Source organism: Entelurus aequoreus, linkage group LG27 (assembly GCF_033978785.1).
Source record: "Entelurus aequoreus isolate RoL-2023_Sb linkage group LG27, RoL_Eaeq_v1.1, whole genome shotgun sequence".
Classification (NCBI taxonomy): Eukaryota; Metazoa; Chordata; class Actinopteri; order Syngnathiformes; family Syngnathidae; genus Entelurus; species Entelurus aequoreus.
This window is the reverse complement of record NC_084757.1, coordinates 10,988,803-11,012,299: the sequence shown is the minus strand read 5'-3', so window position 1 is coordinate 11,012,299 and position 23,497 is coordinate 10,988,803. Positions and strand designations below refer to the sequence as shown.

At 39.1% G+C, this 23,497-nt stretch overlaps 2 protein-coding genes across 4 annotated transcripts in view; one reads left to right on the top strand and one right to left on the bottom strand.

Annotated features, from left to right (window-relative positions):
- The window catches only part of LOC133644153 (cytochrome c oxidase assembly factor 7), an 11,196-nt gene extending 8,467 nt beyond the window's left edge, over positions 1-2,729 (bottom strand). Inside the window, exon 1 of the mRNA XM_062038484.1 lies at positions 2,007-2,729. Within this exon, the coding sequence (XP_061894468.1) occupies positions 2,007-2,112 (106 nt within the window). The 5' untranslated portion in view covers positions 2,113-2,729. The remainder of the gene's footprint in view (positions 1-2,006) is intronic.
- A 1,061-nt stretch (positions 2,730-3,790) lies between these two features.
- zyg11 (zyg-11 family member, cell cycle regulator) lies at positions 3,791-23,002 on the top strand. Of its 3 annotated transcripts, none has more exons than XM_062038480.1 (18): positions 3,791-4,186; positions 4,273-4,438; positions 6,447-6,658; positions 7,118-7,435; positions 7,505-7,618; positions 9,807-9,923; positions 10,019-10,159; positions 11,878-12,054; positions 12,185-12,249; positions 13,767-13,866; positions 13,927-13,977; positions 14,059-14,220; positions 16,146-16,193; positions 17,043-17,240; positions 17,306-17,358; positions 17,424-17,521; positions 17,592-17,774; positions 21,388-23,002. In XM_062038480.1, exons 1-17 carry the CDS (start codon positions 4,163-4,165, stop codon positions 17,768-17,770), a joined length of 2,223 nt encoding a protein of 740 aa, XP_061894464.1. In that variant the 5' UTR covers positions 3,791-4,162; the 3' UTR covers positions 17,771-17,774; positions 21,388-23,002. The 3 variants fall into 3 exon arrangements, with proteins under 3 accessions (XP_061894464.1, XP_061894463.1, XP_061894465.1); XM_062038479.1 differs by having other exon boundaries at positions 17,589-17,774; XM_062038481.1 differs by lacking the exon at positions 16,146-16,193 and having other exon boundaries at positions 17,589-17,774.
- Positions 23,003-23,497: the final 495 nt, after the last annotated feature.

Below are 23,497 nucleotides of genomic sequence, written 5' to 3'. Positions count from 1 at the left end.
GGTTTTATTTCAATATTTTTTAATCTTTTTTATAAAATGATGAATTCATATAGAATTGAGATTAATAAAAATCACAATTCAGATGTGAATCGATTTTTGTGCACCCCTATTGTTTTTGTTTAAGAAAAAAAAAAGGATATTTGTTTTGTTTTGGTTGTTGTTTTTTTTACAAATAGTGTTTACAAAAAGTGCCATCAAATGTGGCCAGAATATGAATTTAAACAATCATATAACCTGCCATTATTCAGAGTGTAAAATAGAGTTTAGCTGATTCATGCGTGATGTAGGACAATCACCAGTAGGGAATATAAATCATGATAATAAATGTTCTGCCCTTATTTTCCAAAGTGCATTCGGTGGATGCTTTTATTTTGACATGCACTGTGACAATGTGTGTAATGCACCTTTGAGTACATGCAGAATGCACCTTTGAGTACATGCAGGCTTTTATTTTGACATGCACTATGACAATGTGTGCAATGCACCTTTGAGTACATGCAGGCTTTTATTTTGACATGCAGAGTGGCATCATAGACATAATCACAGCTATGATACAAATCTGACATCAACAAGCTCGGGTAGCCAAGCTGGAGAGTTTCTCTGCTTCAAGCTGCTTTTTCTACCTCTAGTCAGCTTTGTCTCGTTCTCGCCTTCCCAAGCATCGTCTGTAAGTATTTGTTTTAGGAACTTAATAAGACATATATACTACATGTTCTATTGTGATGCATTCATTTAACTTGTGAAGTTTGTTAACTTTTATTTACATCACAATTGCTTCATGTTTAGTGCCCTTGGGGAGATTTGGAATAAATCCATATTGTGTTCACTTGTATATAAGAATGTTTATTTACGACTATGCAGTCATTTATTTATGTATGTTTTCTTTAGTTTCACTTTGGTTCATACTGGATTTGACAGTGCCGTCTAGTGCAGCTAAAATTATACTTCCTGACTCCCATATTCATTTTGGATGGAGTTTGGCTTGCTGTTGACTTGTGTCCACTTAGACACACAAGCGTAACAGTACAATAAATAATAATTAGAGATGTCGATAAATGCTTTAAAATGTAATATCGGAAATTATCGGTATCGTTTTTTTATTTATTATCGGTATCGTTTTTTGTTTTTTTTTATTAAATCAACATAAAAAACACAAGATACACTTACAATTAGTGCACCAACCCAAAAAAAACCTTCCTCCCCCATTTACACTCATTCACACAAAAGGGTTGTTTCTTTCTGTTATTAATACTCTGGTTCCTACATTATATATCAATAACAGTCTGCAAGGGATACAGTCTGTAAGCACACATGATTGTGCGTGCTGCTGGTCCACTAATAGTACTAACCTTTAACAGTTAATTTTACTCATTTTCATTCATTACTAGTTTCTATGTCACTGTTTTTATATTGTTTTACTTTCTTTTTTATTCAAGAAATTTTTTTTAATTTATATATCTTATTTTTAAAAAAGGACCTTATCTTCACCATACCTGGTTGTCCAAATTAGGCATAATAATGTGTTAATTCCACGACTGTATATATCAGTATCTGTTGATATCTGTATCTGTAATTAAAGAGTTGGAAAATATCGGATATCGGCAAAAAGCCATTATTGGACATCCCTAATAATAATTATTATGATCATGTTATTATTAGTGCATCTCCTGCGGATAGTCTACCTCGGTCTTTAAAACCTAGTGGCGCCTCAGTTTCTGACTTAAATCGAGGGTCCTTGAACGCACCGCAGTTTTAAACAATGAGATGCAAAAGTGCAACTTCTAAATAACAAATAGATTTATTATATTTTCACATTTCTTATATTACTTCATTCTTGTTCCAAAATTCTGGCGTGAGCTTTGATGACCTTCTGTGTGGAGTTAAGTGTAATATATTTTCCCTATTGCATGTGTTTTTGTGTTTGTCCATATCGGCCACCGTACCAATGACCGCCAATGCACAGACAAAGCTAACAAAAACAAAGTTTCGGATTTATTTTGTTTTACCTTCAGGGTCGTTGTCCTTGTAGCACTGGAAGCTGTACTCCACTCCTAAATTATCCAGGAACTGTTTCACTTCTTCCTCGTCCTCAAAGTTGATGAGTCCCGCCATTATTTGCCTTTAGTTTGGTGTAGAATGAATAATAATCTTTATCTACCTCAGCTCGCTGTGACCTTGCTGTTCCATAAACACTATTATGTTTCAAGAGCACAGCTTTAAAAATACCCGCACTAAGATTGTATCGTTTTAACTGATTATAAATATATACAATAAATATTAAATTATAGTTTTTTGACAGTTAGCAATGCGCGTGGGGTTTAGTAAAAGCTTCCTAGTTTTGGAACAGTCCCTCGCAGTTTTCCGTAGCAGCGTTGCCAGACGTACGATAATTATTGTATTTGCGCCAAAATATCACCCTCTGCGAATGACTAGTTCCCCTCGGTAATGTACGATAATTTGACCCCTTAAATGTAGACACTATATGTGGTAATGCCACACTGTAGCAAAATTAGCGACGTCAACACACAAATGTACCGTGTATTTTCTCAAAATACAATATTTTAAAGCTCGTCGTTCGGCGCCTTTCAATTACCCATTTGGCAACTTTGTCCCGTAGCCACGCCCCCTCAGTAATGTACTTCCGGTGTTGTGACCTCTGTTTACAAGTCGTCGCGTCCAAAATATACCTCCTCGCAAGCTATTGCGGTTCACTTTGACCCCCTGGCGCTGTTTTGTACTGTTTTTGTACTTACTTTGATTATTATTTCTCAACTGTTTGTAAATGTTGACATTTATAAATAAAGGTTTATAAAAAAAATAAAATAAAAAAAGCTATTACTGTTCCATAAACAATATTATATTTCAAGAGCACTAAGTTTGTATCGTTTTAACTGATTATAAATATATACAATAAATATTAAAAAAAACAATCTTTTTTTAAGTCAAGAGATTGCGCGTGGCGTTTCGTAAAAGTGAAGTGAAGTGAAGTGAATTACATTTATATAGCGCTTTTTCTCAAGTGACTCAAAGCGCTTTACATAGTGAAACCCAATATCTAAGTTACATTCAAACCAGTGTGGGTGGCACTGGGAGCAGGTGGGTAAAGTGTCTTGCCCAAGGACACAACGGCAGTGACTAGGATGGCGGAAGCGGGGATCGAACCTGCAACCCTCAAGTTGCTGGCACGGCCGCTCTACCAACCGAGCTATACCACCCAAAAAAAAAAAGCTTCCTGTTTTTTTTTTTTTTAAATTGTATACATTTTTTATTTTCTAAACCTCTATTTAAAAATTTCAACATTAACAAACAGTCGACAAACAATAATCAAAATAAGTACAAAAACAGTACAAACAGTACAAAACAGCGCCAAGGGGTTGTAAATTTAAAGTAACTAAAATAGACTGCAAAATACATATATATGTATAATAAACAAAGTGCAAAGCCATAGGCTCACTCAATTTCAGTAAATAAACTTTAAATTTGGAACATAGCATCAAAAAAGCTTCCAGGTTTTGTAACAGTCCCTCGCACATTCCCGTCGCAGCGTTGCCAGACGTACGATAATTATTGTATTTAGGCTAAAAGTTCACCCTTTGTGAATGACTAGTTCCCCTAGGTAATGTACAATAATTTGACCCCTTAAATGTAGACACTATATGTGGTAATGCCACACTGTAGCAAAATTAGCGACGTCAACATACAAATGTATTTTCTCAAAATACAGTATTTTAAAGCTCGTCGTTCGGCGCCTTCCAATTACCCATTTGGCAACTTTGTCCCGTTGCCACGCCCCCTCGAGTTATGTACTTCCGGTGTTGTGACCTCTGTTTACAAATCGTCACGTCAAAAATAAACCTCCTCGCAAGCTATTAATAAACACGATTGGACTACAACCGGCTCGGAACTAACAGCGTTTGGCTTTTAATCCTCCAAATATGATTAGAAGCAAAGCGGGCGGCCGTCAATGTTGTCGCTCGGAGAGCGAACGAAGGCGACAACAAGTAAGCTAGCTAGATGTTAGCTAGCCAGCTAGCTTGTGTCGGTGCTACCGAGGTCGTGTGTCGGTGCTGCGGCGAGTAGGCAAGAGAAGCAGTCAACAGACAGCCTAGTGAGACCACACATTCCGTGTTGCACACAAGCGAACGGGCGTAGTTCCACCGCCATGGCCTGCAGCTTCCTCAACACGGTACGTTCTTGTGTGGTGTTCATTGTAGCTCCTTGCAGAAGAAGATGAGCAACATGGATGCCAAGCTGCTGCGTGTTGTTGTGCAGGATGAGGCGTCCCCGGCGGGTCTGACAGACCTTTGCCTGACCTTCGTGAGTCACAACCTGGAGTGTTTCTGCGTGAAGCGTCCCGATGGGTCTCTGTGCTTCAGGGAGGCTGTGCTCTTCCCGCAGGAGCTCGCAGACCAGCTGTTGGCTAAAATGGCTACAGAAGGTAAACACACCTTCAAATCTCATACTAATAGTGACCCTGGTGAGCAACAACCTCAATGATGATATTTAAATCCCTCCGGGACCTATTAAACCGCTATAATATCCATCCATCCATCTTCTTCCGCTTATCGGAGGTCAGGTCGCGGGGGCAGCAGCCTAAGCAGGGAAGCCCAGGCTTCCCTCTCCCCAGCCACTTCGTCCAGCTCTTCCCGGGGGATCCCGAGGCGTTCCCAGGCCAGCCGGGAGACATAGTCTTCCCAACGTGTCCTGGGTCTTCCCCGTGGCCTCCTACCGGTCGGATGTGCCCTAAACACCTCCCTAGGGAGGCGTTCGGGTGGCATCCTGACCAGATGCCCGAACCACCTCATCTGGCTCCTTTCCATGTGGAGGAGCAGCAGCTTTACTTTGAGTTCCCCCCGGATGACAGAGCTTCTCACCCTATCTCTAAGGGAGAGCCCCGCCACCCGGCGAGGAAACTCATTTCGGCCACTTGTACCCGTGATCTTGTCCTTTCTGTCATAACCCAAAGCTCATGACCATAGGTGAGGATGGGAACGTAGACCGACCGGTAAATTCCAACAAGTCAATAACATCAATAAAGTTCACCTTTGTACATCCATGCACAGAATAAAAAGTTTGGTGGACAAAATGAGACAAAGAAGGAGTGGCATAAAACCCATCTTTCGGAGAAAGTTGTACATGTAAACAAACTACGGTGCATTTAAGGACCACCAAAATTAGTAGGACAAAACAACGCTTGTAAAATACTCTCACCAGTGAAACATGTTTAACATAAACAGTGGGATTTTCTAACAATTAGGAAGGTTTGTGTCATGTTTGTTCTCCTACAGAAACCAAATTCAAACAACAAATATATTTTTCCAACCATCTTTTTCCATTATCATAAACATTTTTTTAAAAGCTCCAAGTAGCCACTAGGGCGGCGCTAAAGAGCTGCATGCGGCTCTAGAGCCGCGGGTTGCCGACCCCCGCGCTAGTACCACAGTTTGAGAATCACTGTTTGACACATCACACCAGGAAGTTACGATAGCGCTGACAAAGGCTGAAGTGTCAGCAGGTAAGAGACATCTCTTACTCAGAAAACTTGATGTTACAAGAAAAAAGTAACATTATGGTAATAAAATGTCACCAGAATATACAGTACAGGCCAAAAGTTTGGAAACACCTCATTTAATGGGTTTTCTTTATTTTCATGACTATTTACATTGTAGATTGTCACTAAAGGCATCAAAACTATGAATGAACACATGTGGAGTTATGTACTTAACAAAAAAAGGTGAAATAACTGAACATGTTTTACATTCTTGTTTCTTCAAAATAGCCACCCTTGGTTGTGATTACTGCTTTGCACACTCTTGGCATTCTCTCGATGAGCTTTAAACCTCTAAAGGCCTTAGTGGCCACATGCGTGGACAGCACCTTTTAGCTCTTATTTCCAAAATTGTGTACACTACTGAATTGGGGTCTTATGGCCGCTTATGTGGACACTTATACTGCCATCTGGTGGTGTCAGAAGAGTATAACATACAATGGAATTTGGGGGGGGGAAAAGTGTAAAAATAAGAATTAGCATGTCACTACACATGAAGTACACGTTTGTGTACTAATGGACTAAGTACATCATATCAAAAGATGATTCTTAGTTTTTATTCTAATTAGGGTCCAATAAGCCCAAATAGCAATGAAAAATAAAAAAAGCATGTAAACTAACAGCTTGGGCCTTAAGAGGTTAAGATGTAGTCACCTGAAATGGTTTTCACTTCACAGGTGTCATAGTTTTGATGCCTTCAGTGACAATCTACAATGTAAATAGTCATGAAAATACAAATTGCATTGAAATGAGAAGAAGTGTCCAAACCTATGGCCTGTACTGTATATTATTTTCATAATGTTAAAATATAGTTGTGAATTAAGTATGAGACATTATAATTATCCCCTTGTTCAGTTGTGAAAAGAAAAAGAAAAAAGTACTGTATGTTCTGCCGCAGGTTTGTTGAATGACAGCACGGTCGCAGTGTTCCGGAACAGCGAGTACCTGCGGCTGAGGCGAGCGTACATCCGCACCGCGCGGATATCTGCAGAGGCCTTCCAGAGAGCTCTGTGTGTTCACAGGCTGTCAGAGCTGGACGCTGCCAGGGTCAACGCAGACCTCACCATCCCTGACATCCTGCGAGGACTGGCCACTAATAAACACTGTCAGGTATGTTGAGCAGTCTCAGCATGGGAGTGCAGTGAGCATTTTATCTATTTTGTCTTTTAACAAAGAAACAAGGAAGTCACAATCTTCGTTCAATGAATGTTCTGCAATTTGTCGTCCCCAAAGAAAGAACTGAACTGGGCAAGAAAGCATTTATGTTTTCAGCACCGAAGGCTTGGAATAACCTACAATCGAATATTAAACTTCAAACCCTTGTTACATTAAATGAGTTTAAAGGGTTGCAGTCTACCTTGTCTGTATGCACATGTGTTATGTGAGCACGTTTTAATGTTGTAAATTTGATGTTTTATGTGTTTTTAATGTAACCTTGCTGCTGCCCTCTTGGCCAGGTCTCCCTTGGAAAAGAGATCTTTGATCTCAATGGGATTTTACCTGGTTAAAAAAAGGCTAAAAAAAATCAAATAAAAAAAGTGACAGACGCGGTCATGTCCCACCCCGCAGGAGTCCCTCCAGCGTCTTGTCCTCACGGGTCTTACCATGTCCTCCCTGGAGGAGCCCAGCAGACATTGCTTCAGCTCCCTGCAGGGCCTGCGCGCCCTCTCCCTGGCCAACGTGGACTTCTACAACTCGGGCCTGGCGGGCGTGTGCGCTCTGCCTCGGCTGGAGAGCCTGGACCTGTCCAACACCTCGGTCACTAACCTGAACCCGCTGCTGGGCCTGAAGGACCGGCTGCGCTCGCTCACGCTGCACCAGCTCAAGCGGCTGGAGATGAGCACCGCGCAGCTGCTGGCCGTCATCGGGCAGTTGGATGTATTGCAGGTTGGTGGAAGGGAGGCGGGGCTTCCTGTGAAGCGCTTTGAGATAAAGCGAGGCTTTTTATGCGTGCAGCACCTGGACATCAGCGATGATAAACAGTTTACCTCCGACGTGGCTCGTCAGCTGCTCGGACAAACCGGCATACTTCCTGCTCTCGTTTCCCTGGATGTGTCTGGAAGGAAACAGGTGTGTTTATTTGCTTCAGTAAAATTGTGAATAAAAACTCACATGCATGCAGCACTCCAAACGTAATAACACGCCTATCAATAACATTTTAAAGTGCATGCAGAGGCAAGCGTAATAACACGCCTATCAATAACAACATTTTAAAGTGCATGCAGAGGCAAATGTAATAACACGCCTATCAATAACAACATTTTAAAGTGCATGCAGAGGCAAACGTAATAACACGCCTATCAATAACAACATTTTAAAGTGCATGCAGAGGCAAATGTAATAACACGCCTATCAATAACATTTTAAAGTGCTTGCAGAGGCAAACGTATTAACGCGCCTATTAACATTTTAAAGTGCATACAGAGGCAAGCGTAATAACACGCCTATCAATAACAACATTTTAAAGTGCATGCAGAGGCAAACGTAATAACATGCCTATCAATAACATTTTAAAGTGCATGCAGAGGCAAACGTAATAACACCTATCAATAACATTTTAAAGTGCATACAGAGGCAAGCGTAATAACACGCCTATCAATAACATTTTAAAGTGCATGCAGAGGCAAATGTAATAACACGCTTATCAATAACATTTTAAAGTGCATGCAGAGGCAAACGTAATAACACCTATCAATAACATTTTAAAGTGCATACAGAGGCAAGCGTAATAACACGCCTATCAATAACAACATTTTAAAGTGCATGCAGAGGCAAACGTAGTAACACCTATCAATAACATTTTAAAGTGCATACAGAGGCAAGCGTGATAACACACCTATCAATAACATTTTAAAGTGCATGCAGAGGCAAACGTAATAACACGCCTATCAATAACAACATTTTAAAGTGCATACAGAGGCAAACGTAATTACAAGCCTATCAATAACATTTAGAAGTCCATGCAGAGTAAAATGTAATAACAAGCCTATCAATAACATTTTAAAGTGCATGCAGAGGCAAGCGTAATAACACGCCTATCAATAACAACATTTTAAAGTGCATGCAGAGGCAAACGTAATAACACACCTATCAATAACATTTTAAAGTGCATGCAGAGGCAAACGTAATAACACGCCTATCAATAACATTTTAAAGTGCATGCAGAGGCAAACGTAATAACACGCCTATCAATAACAACATTTTAAAGTGCATACAGAGGCAAACGTAATTACAAGCCTATCAATAACATTTAGAAGTCCATGCAGAGTAAAACGTAATAACAAGCCTATCAATAACATTTTAAAGTGCATGCAGAGGCAAACGTAATAACACACCCATCAATAACATTTTAAAGTGCATGCAGAGGCAAACGTAATAACACACCTATCAATAACATTTTAAAGTGCATGCAGAGGCAAACGTAATAACACGCCTATCAATAACATTTTAAAGTGCATGCAGAGGCAAACGTAATAACACGCCTATCAATAACAACATTTTAAAGTGCATACAGAGGCAAACGTAATTACAAGCCTATCAATAACATTTAGAAGTCCATGCAGAGTAAAACGTAATAACAAGCCTATCAATAACATTTTAAAGTGCACGCAGAGTCACATAACGCAGCTATATGTTTATAGGTGGGTTTTTTTTTTAAAGTACCTCGGGGACCAACTTTTCCACTACCGAGGGCCCACTCAAATATTATTACTGAATAATTCATCTTACTCTTGATTTTAGTCATATTTAATAATTATATGTAACCTCCTTACAGTTCAACAGGATATAAAATCATGCGTTAATCACAAAGATTACTATCTAGGCTTAGGTTAGGCTCATTACAAATATAAATACTAATTAAATATACTGCAAAAGAAGGAACTTATACAAACTGATGAAAAATACATTTACATATAATTATGTAGTGCTAAATGAATATATTTTAACAAATTTAAAAATGATTCTTTTTTAAATAAACTTAATAAAATTTAAGTGCAAATAAAAATACAGCTTCACCACCTCAGTCATAATTTTTGCGCTTAAGAAACTTCTGTGATTTTATCTCCAGGCTTCTTGTGTTTGATATTGTCATTACTGCCACAAGTGGTGGAAAAGTGTATTACAACTGAGTGCGGCTGCAGCCCATACGGACCACAGCTGAGAAACATTGTTTAGCAGCCTCTAAGGTGCGCTCGAGGCCTAACCATGGTTAAGAAACACTTTTACAATTATTTTTTTTGGCATCTAAATCTTGCAGGTGACAGACGCCGCTGTTAAGGCGTTTGTTGAGGAGAGACCCGGAATGACCTTTATGGGACTCCTGGCCACAGACGCCGGTTTTTCCGACTTCCTTTCCGGGGATGGAAACCTTAAAGTATGATTTTTTTCCCCCGGGAGGAATGTGCATAAATTAGCCAACTGCATGTGAATTCAGGTATTTGAAATGTTTTTCTGTGTGTGATTGATCAGGTCACGGGGGAAGCTAACGAAACGCAGATCTGCGAGGCGCTGCGCCGCTACGCAGAGAGGGAGGGCTTTGTGAGAGAAGCTCTGTTTCATCTCTTCAGCCTCACGCACGTCATGGACAAACCTCGACCTGACATTCTAAAGGTTGTTGTCCTGAAACCCCTGTTTCCACCAAGTCATGCAGTTCGGTACTGTATTACGTAAAAGTGACTTTTTTAACGAGGTTCTAACTGTACTGTAAATTCCTACTTTTTATTCTACACTTTGAACCCTTCGCTGACGGCCATCATGTAAATAGTTAATAAAAAACAAACAAGTAAATACACTGAAAAGGTGTTATTGTTTGTGCTAAAGCGCCATATTTTAGTCAAGTTCATTTAGTGCTTTCAACCGGAAGTAGCAGTCCCATTCCGTCTTCTAGCCGTCCATGGCGTTTCTGCTCATACGGATCACTCCAAGCAACGTTTGTAAGTTTTAAAATAGAACTAAAGCTGTTTATACTTAATAAACCGTTCCACGTGTGATGTCTGTAGGAGTGTTTTCATGCATATTCGTATGTGCTATCGTAATGTAATCAAGGCAGTGTCGTTAGCATTAGCTAATACGCATCTATTCATGACGTCACTAATCGGGCACCTCTAACCCGCCACTAGCTCGACGAGTTAATGCCTACCACCAAGGACAGGCTTCGCTACACATCCTAAAATAGTAGTTTATTTTGTACATGTTTAAAACAAAGCAGAATAAATAATACAAAATAATCATTTTTATCAACATTAAAGTGAAGTACAGTAATAGAAACAAATACAATTAACACACATACAAAATAAAAATAATACAAAAGGAGTGGGAAGAAGTGTAACTTATTTACTCCCACTTTTTATTGATGAATTAAATACCTAGCTTTCTTCTCATCATTAGTATATACCGGTACAATGATTAAATGACTGGTCTTATTGCAATATCTTACCAATAATTCATTTTATTTCAATTCACAATCATTATTATTTTTGTATTTATAACATAAAACAAATACTGTATTTTTCTAACTATAAGTCGCAGTTTTTTTCATAGTTTGGCCGGGGGTGCGACTTATACTCAGGAGCGACTTATGTGTGAAATTATTAACACATTACCGTCAAATATCAAATATTATTTAGCTCATTCACGTAAGAGACTAGACGTATAAGATTTCATGGGATTTAGCGATTAGGAGTGACAGATTGTTTGGTAAACGTATAGCATGTTCTATATGTTATAGTTATTTGAATGACTCTTACCATAATATGTTACGTTAACATACCAGGCACGTTCTCAGTTGGTTATTTATGCCTCATATAACGTACACTTATTCAGCCTGTTGTTCACTATTCTTTATTTATTTTAAATTGCCTTTCAAATGTCTATTCTTGGTGTTGGCTTTTATCAAATACATTTCCCCCAAAAATGCGACTTATACTCCAGTGCGACTTATATATGTTTTTTCTTCTTTATTATGCATTTTCGGCCGGTGCGACTTATACTCCGGAGCGACTTATACTCCGAAAAATACGGTAAACAAAGCGATACAAACACGCTAACGTAGCATGACGTTGCTTGCTAAAATGGTCAAGCGGTCATGCTGGCACTGGAGCATCAAAGCTACAGACACAGTTTACTGCAGGACTTCTCACCCTAATTGGTATGAAAAAAAACTATGATGGGGATCACACCAATCTGTTGGTTCACCGAACCCTGATGCCAGTGGACTAAAACGTTAAGTGTCTTTTATAATAAGCGCACCAAACTGTAGTGCTTGGTGGAAGAGCTTAAGCACCTTGGTGACATGTTGTCCTACAATCTACCTACTTTCTGCTTTCCAGTTGGTAGTTTTAGGCATGAAGAACCACCCCGCCACTCTGAACGTCCAGCTCGCGGCCAGCGCCTGCGTCTTCAACCTGACCAAGCAGGACTTGGCAGCCGGGATGCCGGTCCGGCTGCTCAGCACCGTCACTCAGCTCCTTCTGGAGGCCATGAGGACGTTTCCCAACCACCAACAGGTAGCTGCAACACCATGTTTGAATATATAACAATTTAACACGTGGACTCCACACAGCACCAACGATGGCAATGACACCTCAGAACTGTCTGAATAGTTTCTCTTGTTCACCCTTTTTTCCCCATCCTCAGCTGCAGAAGAACTGCCTGCTGTCTCTTTGCAGTGACAGGATCTTACAGGAAGTGCCATTTAACAGGTAGCTATATTGGACACGTGCACAAGATACACAACCAAAAAAACGACTTTTTCCTCCTAATTGTCCGACTTTAATCAAGTTTAAATAAAAGTAAGGAGGATAAGCAAAAAGAACAGGAATGTTTTAGTTAAACATTGGGAAAGGCGTCAACATCAATCAATTCTGAAATTAAACCCATTTGAAGAGTAACCTTTGACCAAAAGACACCCGAGAAGCAATATAACATAAATCACACTGTTAAACTAAAATTGTTGTTGGATAAGACATTACTGAAATATTAATTTTTCAACAAATTTCAGCAGATTTGTGACGTTAAAAAGAGTGCATTTGTTTGTTATTCTCTGTGCTCTTTTTTTGTAATGTGCATAACTTTTGTAAGGTGCTCCTTTATTTCACAAGACTTTTAGGATATGGCAAAAATAATCCCCAGTATAGCGTGTAAGGTTTTCACACCAAACATTTTTCCTCATAGTTTTAATGTCTTCTATCGACCTGATTGTGTTCTCATAGCATAGAGACTTTTTCTCGCCTAATAAAAGTGAGAAAGTGCTGATGCTCACTTTTGACATAGTTTTTTTTAGGGACCGAGTCCCTTTGGGACAGAGTACCCTATTGTATTTATAGCGTTTTATTATTATTATACCGCCGCCTCTTTGAGCCGTAATTTGACCCCCTTAACATGCTTCAAAACTCACCAAATTGGACACACACATCAGGACTGGCGAAAATTGCGATCTAATCAAAAAACCAAACCCCAAAACTCAAGAAAACACAGACAAAACTGCCTCTAACTCCCAGTAGGAATGTCATAGAGACATGAAACAAAAACCTCTATGTAGGTCTCACTTTGACCTATATTTCATACACTGACAACCCCCAGGAAAAATCAACAGGAAGTTTGCAATTCCCCCTTCAAAACAAAAGTTGAGTAAAAACAGTCGCCTTTATACAAACATTATCTCCTCTGAGCGCGTTTGTCGTGTCGGCTTCAAATTAGCACAGGAGAGAGATTGAACCCTTCTGATTAAAAGTTGATGAAAGAATTTTAATTACTGCTCCGGTTTGGATTTTATGAGCCCTCAAAGTCGGTCCCGTCCATCGCTGCTTGCAGCTTTAATTTTTATAGTAATTGCTTTGTCCTGAAAGCAGTTTAGTTTGTTGTTTTGTTACCTGATTTAGAAGGCTAAATATGGTTAAAAACATCTGCTACACCTTGTGGTTAGAGTGTCCGCCCTGAGATCGGTAGGTTGTGATTTCATACCAAAGACTATAAAAATGGGACCCACTACCTCCCTGTTTGGCACTCAGCATCAAGTGTTGGAATTGGGGGTTAAATCACCAAAAATTATTCCCGGGCGCGGCACCGCTGCTGCTCACTGCTCCCCTCACCTCCCAGGGGGTGAACAAGGAGATGGGTCAAATGCAGAGGACAAATTTCACCACACCTAGTGTGTGTGTGACAATCATTGGTACTTTAACTTAACTTGTATTACTGGTTATTTTGCATGTTTTCACAGGTTCGAAGCTGCTAAACTGGTGATGCAGTGGCTCTGCAATCACGAGGACCAGAACATGCAGAGAATGGCTGTAGCTATTATTTCCATCCTGGCTGCTAAGGTATACATAAAAAGGTATGATTATACATTCATAAGTGTTAAACCTTATCTTTTTCTTTAGTTATCCACGGAACAAACGGCTCAGCTGGGAGCAGAATTGTTCATCGTCAAAGTAAGAAGAGACCCCCCCACCTTGTCTTGTCATGGTATTGGGATACGCTTTGCGAGTAAATACGACGTCTGCTCCCTGTAGCAACTCCTCCACATTGTTCGCCAGAAGGCCACTCAAGGCATGGTGGACGCCACCCTCAAGTTTACCCTCAGCGCCCTGTGGAATCTTACCGACGAATCCCCAACAACCTGTCGCCATTTCATCGAGAACCAAGGACTGGATCTGTTTATCAAGGTTCTGGAGGTACGTGGAAACCCTGCACACGTTAAACTCATAATAAAGATGGAATACATTAAGGATAAAGCTGTCAACAAAAACGGTATACCAAGAAAAACATTCTATGCAATATTATGGTTGATTGTGTGACTTTTTTCTTGTCAAAATGCTAATACTTTCTGTAATTTATTATGCAATGACATTTGCTTGCTGTACAATTTTATAGTAACTGTAAGACTGATCTCGTAACGTTATTTACTGGAAAAAGTTGGTTTTGTAACTAACATTAAGACTTTGTTGTCATAATTGTACAAATTCCTCTTGAATGGTTTATTTTCGTAGACGGATGACGCCCCCGTCCACCCCCCAAAAACACGACTTCTTCTCATAGCATTACGACTTTTTGCCCAAAGAAATGCTACTTAACGTAACGCAACTTGACGTTACTATACTTCCAACATTGCAACTTTACTTCAGCATTCTCCTAACTTTACGAGTTTATGGCAAATGGAGTACTTTAACTGTATATTTTTCAAACCCCAAATGAGTATTAAAATGTCTTTATTCTCATCGCATTAAGACTTTTCCTCAGAAAATACCACTTTATTCTCGTAACCTCTCGTAAATTTCAGTACTTTATATTTTATCTGTACGACTTAGTGTTTTTCTTAGTCTGGAAAAAAAATTATTATAGTTTTGAGATGCCTCTTTCAACTTTACTTGTACATTATTACAACTTTATTTTCATGGTCTTAAAACATTGACAAGTCATTAAACTATAGAAACAAGGAAAATAGTTATTTATTCTCATTATATTTACACCCTAGCCTTACAAAATGCAACATTATTCTTGTAACTCCACGACATTGTTTTGTTATTTCATAACTCAATGACTTTATTCTCGTAGTCTTGAAACATTTTTCTTGTGGTTTTCTCTCTTGTCGCAAAAATATTACGCCGTTATAACATTCCTTCTTGTAAAATGACTACTTGATTTTCATAGCTATACTAATTTTTGTATTCGCATAGTCTCAAACCATTTTTCTGGTAGTTTTGTGACTTGTCGAAAACTTTATTCTCGTTTAATACATTCTCGTTATTTTCTGACTTTATTCATGTAAACGGACTATTTGCATAGTTGTACAACTTTAATGTCTTTAAACATTTGTCTCGTAGTTTTGTGGCTTGTCAAACTTTATTCTTGTTACTTTGATAAATTCTTGTAACTTTCTGAATTAATTCTCGAAACTGTACAACTTTATTCATGTCAAGTGACTATCGTACTTTATTTTCATAGCTTCACAACTTTTAATGTCATTGATCATTCACCGTAGTTTGTGACTTGTCAAACTTTATTCTTGTTACTTTAATAAATGCTCGTAACTTTCTAAATTCATTTTTGAAACTGTACAACTATGTAAACTATCGTATTTTATTTGTATAGATTAAACTTTTAATGTCTTTGATCATTTTTACCATAGTTTTGTGACTTGTCAAACTTTATTCTTGTTACTTGAATAAATTATTGAAACTTTTTAAATTAATTATTTTTTTTTTACACATGTAAACTATTTTATTTTAATAGCTGTACAATTTAACCGTCTTTATACATTTTTCTCGTAGTTTTGTAATTTGTCAAACTTGAATTTTCTTTATTAAATTCTCCTAACTTTCTAAATCTTTTTTTGTGACTTTTGTCTCGTAAACTGACTACTTTATTTTCATAGCTGTACAATTCTCATGACTGTATGACATTAAAAATACTACGACTACGCTCACCTAAAAAATAAATTTCTCTTATACTTGTGAGTTTTTCCTCTTCAAAATACTTTTTTTCCAACTATTTTATTTTATAACTGTACACCTTCTCGTCAATGCACTACAATATTTGTTATAACTTGTCATTTTGAAACCTTACTAAATTATATCTGCACTCATCCCTTTCTCTTTAGTCCTTCCCTAACGAGTCGTCCATTCAGCAGAAAGTTCTGGGTCTTCTGGTGAGCGACTCGTGTTGTAGAAGCGCATGAAACAGATGATTGTAACGCCCTGCTTTCTGGTCTTCCTAAAAAGGGTATTGCACCTTTGCAATTACTCCAAAATTCAGCGGCATGTGTCCTGACGAAGACCAGAAGGCGGGCTCACATTACACCAGTTTTAAAGTCTGCATTGGCTCCCCGTGCGCTTCAGGATACATTTTAAGGTTCTTCTTATGGTTTATAGATTTTTTTATGGTATTAAGCCTTCTTGTCTTTCAGATTTGCTGGCTTTTACCTGATTTTAATTATTTAATTGAATGTGTATTTAACTTTTTATCCTATTAGTTATGCAATATTTTATTAAGTTCTATTTATTATTTATTTACTTATTGTATATTATTGTATTCAATCTTTTGTTTAATTTTTTACAATTTAATTTTTTTGTATTATATTCTTTATCTCTACTAAACGGTTCTTACTATTTTACATGTTTTTTTATTTTAATTTTCCCACGTTCCTCAGATGAGCCATCTGCCTCTCAGGGGTTATCGGCCGTGCTTGTGGGGGCGCTTTTGTGTCAGCGTCCTGGTGGCCATGGTCTGATGACCTCCTGGTGCAGATGGCTCCTGTGATAGTGTTTACTCACATGTCTCCTCTGTACTCAGCCATGCAATCATTTGTCCATATAGTTGTATATGTGTGTATGTTGTGTGTGTGTGTTAAAGGGGGAAATGGGTCATTGGGGTATTGTTTTTAACTTTGTAAAGCACTGTGTTGCTTTTCTTTTATGTATGAAAAGCGCTTTATAAATAAAGTTTGATTGATTGATGAAAAAGACCAAACATGCTAACCTCTGCGTGACGTGTGCAGAACAACATCGCGGAGGTGGGCGAGCTGCACGGCGAGCTGATGGTGCAGACCTTCCTGGACCACATCAGGACCCTCTTGCACAGTCCCGAGGTGGAGGTGAGCTACTTCGCCGCTGGCATCCTGGCGCACCTGACGTCACGAGGGAAGGACGCGTGGACGCTCAGCCCCGACCTCAGGTCCTCACTGCTGGAGCAGCTGGTAAGAAAAGGAGGCGGGAAATGTGTAAAGTTTGCGGCGAGCCCTCACGCGTTGTCTTCTGCTAGCACGCCGTCATCATGGAGTGGCACGCGCCAGACTGTGAGATGGTGGCGTACAGGTATCAGACACACCACACAAATATGTAAACATAGGAAATATATAAATATACATACCCTCCTGCAGGTCCTTCAACCCCTTCTTTCCTCTCCTGGAGTGCTTCCACACGCCCGGCGTCCAGCTTTGGGCAGCGTGGGCCATGCAACACGTCTGCAGCAAGAACGGTGAGACCAGCCCTGCTCTCGTACAGCTTCCGATAGGTTTAATAATATTAATATTATGGCCGTCAAGCAGCCGCGCGCTACTGCAGCATGCTGTTGGAGGAGGGCGGCCTTCAGCAGCTGGAGCGCGTTCACGCCAACCAGCAAACCCACCCGGATGTCCGACTGTTGATGGAGAGCATTTTGGAGAGCCTGGAACGTCACCAGGCTCGTACGGGCCTGCCAAACGGACGCCGCCCGACACCGCTATGAGGGGGTAAAGACACACGCCTCTGACGTTTACAGTCTGTGGCCGTAAAAGCCTGCTTGTTGCTGCCGTTTGTACAGAGAAAAGAGGAGGAATAGTGATGCAGGATGTTGATCTGGCAATTTTCCTGCTTCATGGTGCCTGTGTGTAGAGCAGGGGGGCACGGTGCAATGTCAGGGAGGGTGCGTAACCTCGGGGAACATTCTTTCTTTGCTGTACCGGAATATGATGAGCGTATGTCACGTATGACTCTCCTCTCACTTGGTTCGTCCCAGTTTGCGTGATATACTTTACTCATATTGCCATCATTATGAAATCTATGCAATCTGATTACCGTATTTTCCGCACTATAAGGCGCACCCAAAAACCTCAAATTTTCTCAAAAGCTGACAGTGCGCCTTATATATAGAGCAATATTGAGCCACAACAGGTCTGACTGTTTTGTTGACATTCCCTTTAGCGCAGCTCCATCTAATGGATGCATAACGTAACCCCAGCCTCTACTGTAGCGTTTATTCTATGCGCCTTATAATGCGGTGCACCTTATACACTACTGTTCAAAAGTTTGGGGTCACATTGAAATGTCCTTATTTTTGAAGGAAAAGCACTGTACTTTTCAATGAAGATAACTTTAAACTAGTCTTAACTTTAAAGAAATACACTCTATACATTGCTAATGTGGTAAATGACTATTCTAGCTGCAAATGTCTGGTTTTTGGTGCAATATCTACATAGGTGTATAGAGGCCCATTTCCAGCAACTATCACTCCAGTGTTCTAATGGTACAATGTGTTTGCTCATTGGCTCAGAAGCCTAGTTGATGATTAGAAAACCCTTGTGCAATCATGTTCACACATCTGAAAACAGTTTAGCTCGTTACAGAAGCTACAAAACTGACCTTCCTTTGAGCAGATTGAGTTTCTGGAGCATCACATTTGTGGGGTCAATTAAACGCTCAAAATGGCCAGAAAAAGAACTTTCATCTGAAACTCGACAGACTATTCTTGTTCTTAGAAATGAAGGCTATTCCACAAAATTGTTTGGGTGACCCCAAACTTTTGAACGGTAGTGTATATGAACAAAGTTTTAAAAAAGCCATTCAATGAAGGTGCGCCTTATAATCCGGTACTTTAGTTGTTTTGCTTCAACCTGCAACAATGCATCTGGCAGACATATTTGATTATTCTTTCAAATTCTGTCTGAAGATGCTACCAAAACACAAACGACGCAATATGAAATTTATAAAACGGCGCAGCTAATTTTTGGATTTTTCTTCGCTGACGGCCATAATAATGCAAATACATTGTTTTTTTTAAAGCAAGCAAATACACTGAAAAGCTGTTAGTTTGTGTTATGGCGCCATCTTTTGGACCATTTTGCTCACTGCAGAAGTTGCAGTGTCCTTCCATTTAGCTTTCAACCGGAAGTAGAAGTGCCATTCCGTTCTAGCTGTTCATAGCGGAACTGCTCGTACAGATTCCTCATTCATCACTCCAAGCAACGTTTGTAAATTTTACAATATAACTAAAACAATCCTCTTTTACTAAACCGTCCCATGTGTGACGTCTGTAGGAGTGTTTTCATGCATATTTGTACGTGCTATTGTAATGTAATGAAACTCGCATTGTTAGGTAATATGCTAACACGTTAACAAGTGTCTGTTAGTATTATTAACTTACAATGGCATTGTTTCAGTTTCGTTTCAGTAAATTCACCAAGGCCGTGGTTTTTACGCACTGGAATTTTGGCACTGTTTTGACGCCATACCGAACAGTGCCTGTGTGCTTCCGAGACAGTTAAGAGATTTGTGTATTAAAAGCAGTGTTGGGTTAATTACTGAAAACCAGTAACTAGTTACTTTATTTCAAAAGTTACTCAGTTACTTACACCAAAAAGTAATGCGTTACTGTGAAAAGTAACAATTTAGTTACTTCTTTTTTTTAAATTTTTTTATTTAAGGCTACCATTAATGCCCTTTTAGCCTTCATTTCAATACTGTTATTGCACTGGAGAATAATACAATCTGTTGATCAACTTGACATGCATTCGCATCTTTGAACTCTGCTAAGCAATGTGGTCTACATACAACACACAAAGACAAAGATATGTTTCAAAGGGCCAATTTATTTTGGGCTAGCACAAATTGACAAAACAATTTTAAATAGCTGCAACATCCATCCATCCATCCATTTTCTACCGCTTATTCCCTTCGGGGTCGCGGGGGCGCTGGAGCCTATCTCAGCTACAATCGACATAACATACATAAGTAACAAATCGCATAATAACAACATAACTGTAAACCTGGCTTCACCCAAGGAAGGCACACATGACATGATCATATGTCATGACACTATATACAGCACACATACTGCTACACACACGCCTAACCAGGCCTTTTTTTCTCTCAAGGAATTGTGAAATAAAATCATGTCTTCATGAGATCAACAATGTACTGAAGCCCAGAACACTACGCATTTCCCCAGTTTTAGTTTAGACAAAAGGAAAGATTGGCCTGGCCCACTAGGAGCCCTCCTTATAGTCTATACATTTAGAGCGATGTGATAGTCAAACACTCTAGAAGTCTAGAATGAAAGAGTATATAAGAGAACTGACAGAGTGTGTACCTTCAGTGCTGAATGATGAGCAGAGGCAGAGTTTGGAGTGTTTTCTTTAGCTTGCTTTACATGTTTATGTACTCACTGTCCACTGTGTCCAGCTGCCTGAAATCGGGTGACGCCACTGTAGAAATAGCCTGCATGTCTTCTAGCACATACGCTGCAATGGCTCTATCAATGTTGTCCTGGCTAGCAGTCCCTCCGTTAAAATCCAGCCACTGCGCGTCTCTCTTTACTAGCTTCGTCGAAGCATGTTGCTTTTGTAGCTGTTTTGGGCAGTAGATAGGATCTTTGATCCAAGACACAACTTACATTCAACTAAAATGTTCTTTTCTTTGTGCTCGACAAAAGATAAGTAGTGAGAATATCTCCATGTTAAGAAACTCGGCTTCGGCTCCGCCATGTTTTGTTAGTAAACACAGACACGCCCCACACACACAGCGCGCCTCTTCCTTGTGACACAGGAACATTCAGAAGGACAACATCATGTAGTAACGGTAACTGAGTTACTGAATATAAAAAAGCTACTAGTTACCGCCGAAAATAACGGCGTTACAGTAACGCGTTACAAAGTAACATGTTAGTCCCAACACAAATTAAAAGTGGTATGAGGATTTAATGTTTAACACTTTTAAACTCTATTTCCAACAGCCGACTTTTTTCCGTGTTGTCGTTTTCTGTAAATGGCACCAAAACAGAACGTGGACAACATTTATTTATCCTGCGTTTTTCTTACTTCGGATGTCGGAACAGCGACAACACCTTGCTTGTCTGTAAGGGAAATGCTGCAATACTTTGACTGGGAAAGTTTAGAAACCAATATTCACTTATAAATAGCTATATTTTGTTACATGTACAAAACGGCACAGGACAAGGGGATCAAGTTGTATGGTCGGTAGTATCAGAGACGTGTGTAAGCCAATGTTGAAAAGAATCGGTGAATAAATGCTGGATCCTCTGTTGATTAGGACACAGTTTTATGAAAAAGGATTTTTTTTCTCTTTCAGGTAACTTCCTATAACCATGAGGAGGTGATCTTACCAACGCTCCACATGTACAAATAAAAGGTCAGCGGGTACGCACTTCTTTGCACACAAACTAAGCTTATTTATATTCCTTTTAAAACTTAAATACTGTTACATAATACTTCAGCGAATGTGTTAATAAGTATGCTTGAAAATCGATGTTGAAATGTCAGCATTTTATGGACTATTAGTTGGTCCTGAGGCCGCACGCGTGGCCTGGAGCATGCTGGGACTTTTGTTAGCCGATGCCTCTCCGACAGGACGTTTAAAAAAAATAGTCAAAATGATTCTTTGCTGTACATTTCAAAAACTATGAGCGGATAGCAGTGTCGTGTAACGTCTTGTAGGCCGCCCATAATGTATTGTGGAAACGTGTTAGCATGCATCTTTAAAAAGCAGTATGGAATGTGTACAGTACATACTAAAAGGTATTAGCTTGTCCATGAACGGCTTGAATTCATTGTACTTTGTACTCGTGACTTTTGGATGATGATCATTTGAGGGATTGTAATAATACTAGAATGCTGGTAAGTGGCTGTGCCCTGTTCTATGGTTATCATCACACGTTCCCTTTGCTGTCACTGACAAAAAAAGCCAAAGAAAAAGCAAAATACAATGCTCGTTACTCTAAAGTTTTGTTGGACTTTTGAGGCATGTTTTTCTATTTTTGCTTCAACTCTGGGTTTTATACGACATTCCACTTTGGAAGTTCCAAGTGAGTTTTCTTTCAAAAAAGTGTAAAAATAAGGAAACTATCCACTCTGTGATCCCACTTGACTTTTTCAGTTATTTTAATTTGTAAACAAATGAAGGCCCGATCCCAGTACACCCCCTCACTCACTGCCACTACACCCTCGAAAGTGTGTTCCCATTATAAATAATATAAAGTGAATAATAAATGTATCAAAACCTCATAGTTATGTTTTTAATTTTCAGACATATTTGTATAGATGACTTTGATTAAAGGCTAAATAATACCACTTTTGAGACATTTGACCATATAGCTTGGATGTGTAAAAGAAAGTTATACAAGGTTGAACACAGTCTATTTAATGATGCTGGTTGACTTATAAGTTGGTCCAATTTAGTGTTTTCTCAATGTAAATAATGTAAACTGATTTTTTTTATTCATCAAAACTCCAGAGTTATGTTTTCAATTTTCATACATTCTGGAGAACTTTGGTTGAACTCCAAATTGTACCACTTTCATAAAGAGTAGAGACAATACAGTGGAAGCTCCAAAGTTGAACAGGCTGTCCTGTGATGATGGTTGACCTTCAAGTTGTTCAAATTACCTCATTAGAAATAGTGTAATGTGAATTCATCAAAACTCCCAAGTTTGTTATTTTATTGTAATTTTTAGGCATTTTTTTCCCCCCAAATCTTGGTTGAACTCCAGTTTGTACAACTTTGGAGACTTTCAACTATTGTGAAGTCATTCAACAGTCTAGGATTTTGTTGGCTTTTTGGTGATTATTGCATGGAGGTTCATTCGTGTTTATTTTTTTTGTGTGTCTTTTTTTTTTTACACTGAATTTATGTCACAGCTTTTTTTTTTTTTGCATTTGAATATTGTGAACTTAAATTTTTTTTTTTTTACATCAAATTATGCTGACAATTTCATTGAAAAAAAAAATTGTTAGCAAAATGCCTGTTTAAAAATTCAGTGTAAAAAAACAAAAACAAAACAGTACTGAAACATGTCAAAAAAATTTGCAGGCAAGACTCACTTCCAGTAAATGAAGGCTGAAGCAGTCGATCCCGTCTCAGAAGCAGCCAATGAGGTGTCAAGTTTGGAGTCACGTGACACGGGTCTTACAAAAAAACAGCAGGCAGTTAACTGGGCTACCATGGCTTAATACAACATAGTAAACACTTCAATGCAGCCCACTGGATATATATTTTTTTTAAGTAAAAAACATCCACTTATCAATATAATATCACCGTTATCCAGAACTTTGTTGTAGAAATCTACCTCCGTCTGACACTCGCTATCAGGCTTTTTGCTCTAAACAAGCCCCGCCCACTCTGCGAGTGCCGGGCTGCATGAAGCAAAGCTTGTATGTCACTCAAAAGTGCAGATTGGAATCAT

Bases quoted from the DNA above. Each gene is read 5' to 3' on its own strand.
- zyg11 (XM_062038479.1), top strand. From the start codon at position 4,163: ATGGCCTGCAGCTTCCTCAACACG. The intron at 4,439-6,446 runs GTAAACACACCT...GTTCTGCCGCAG, and splicing joins GGCTAAAATGGCTACAGAAG to GTTTGTTGAATGACAGCACG. The intron at 17,359-17,423 runs GTATCAGACACA...ACCCTCCTGCAG, and splicing joins TGTGAGATGGTGGCGTACAG to GTCCTTCAACCCCTTCTTTC.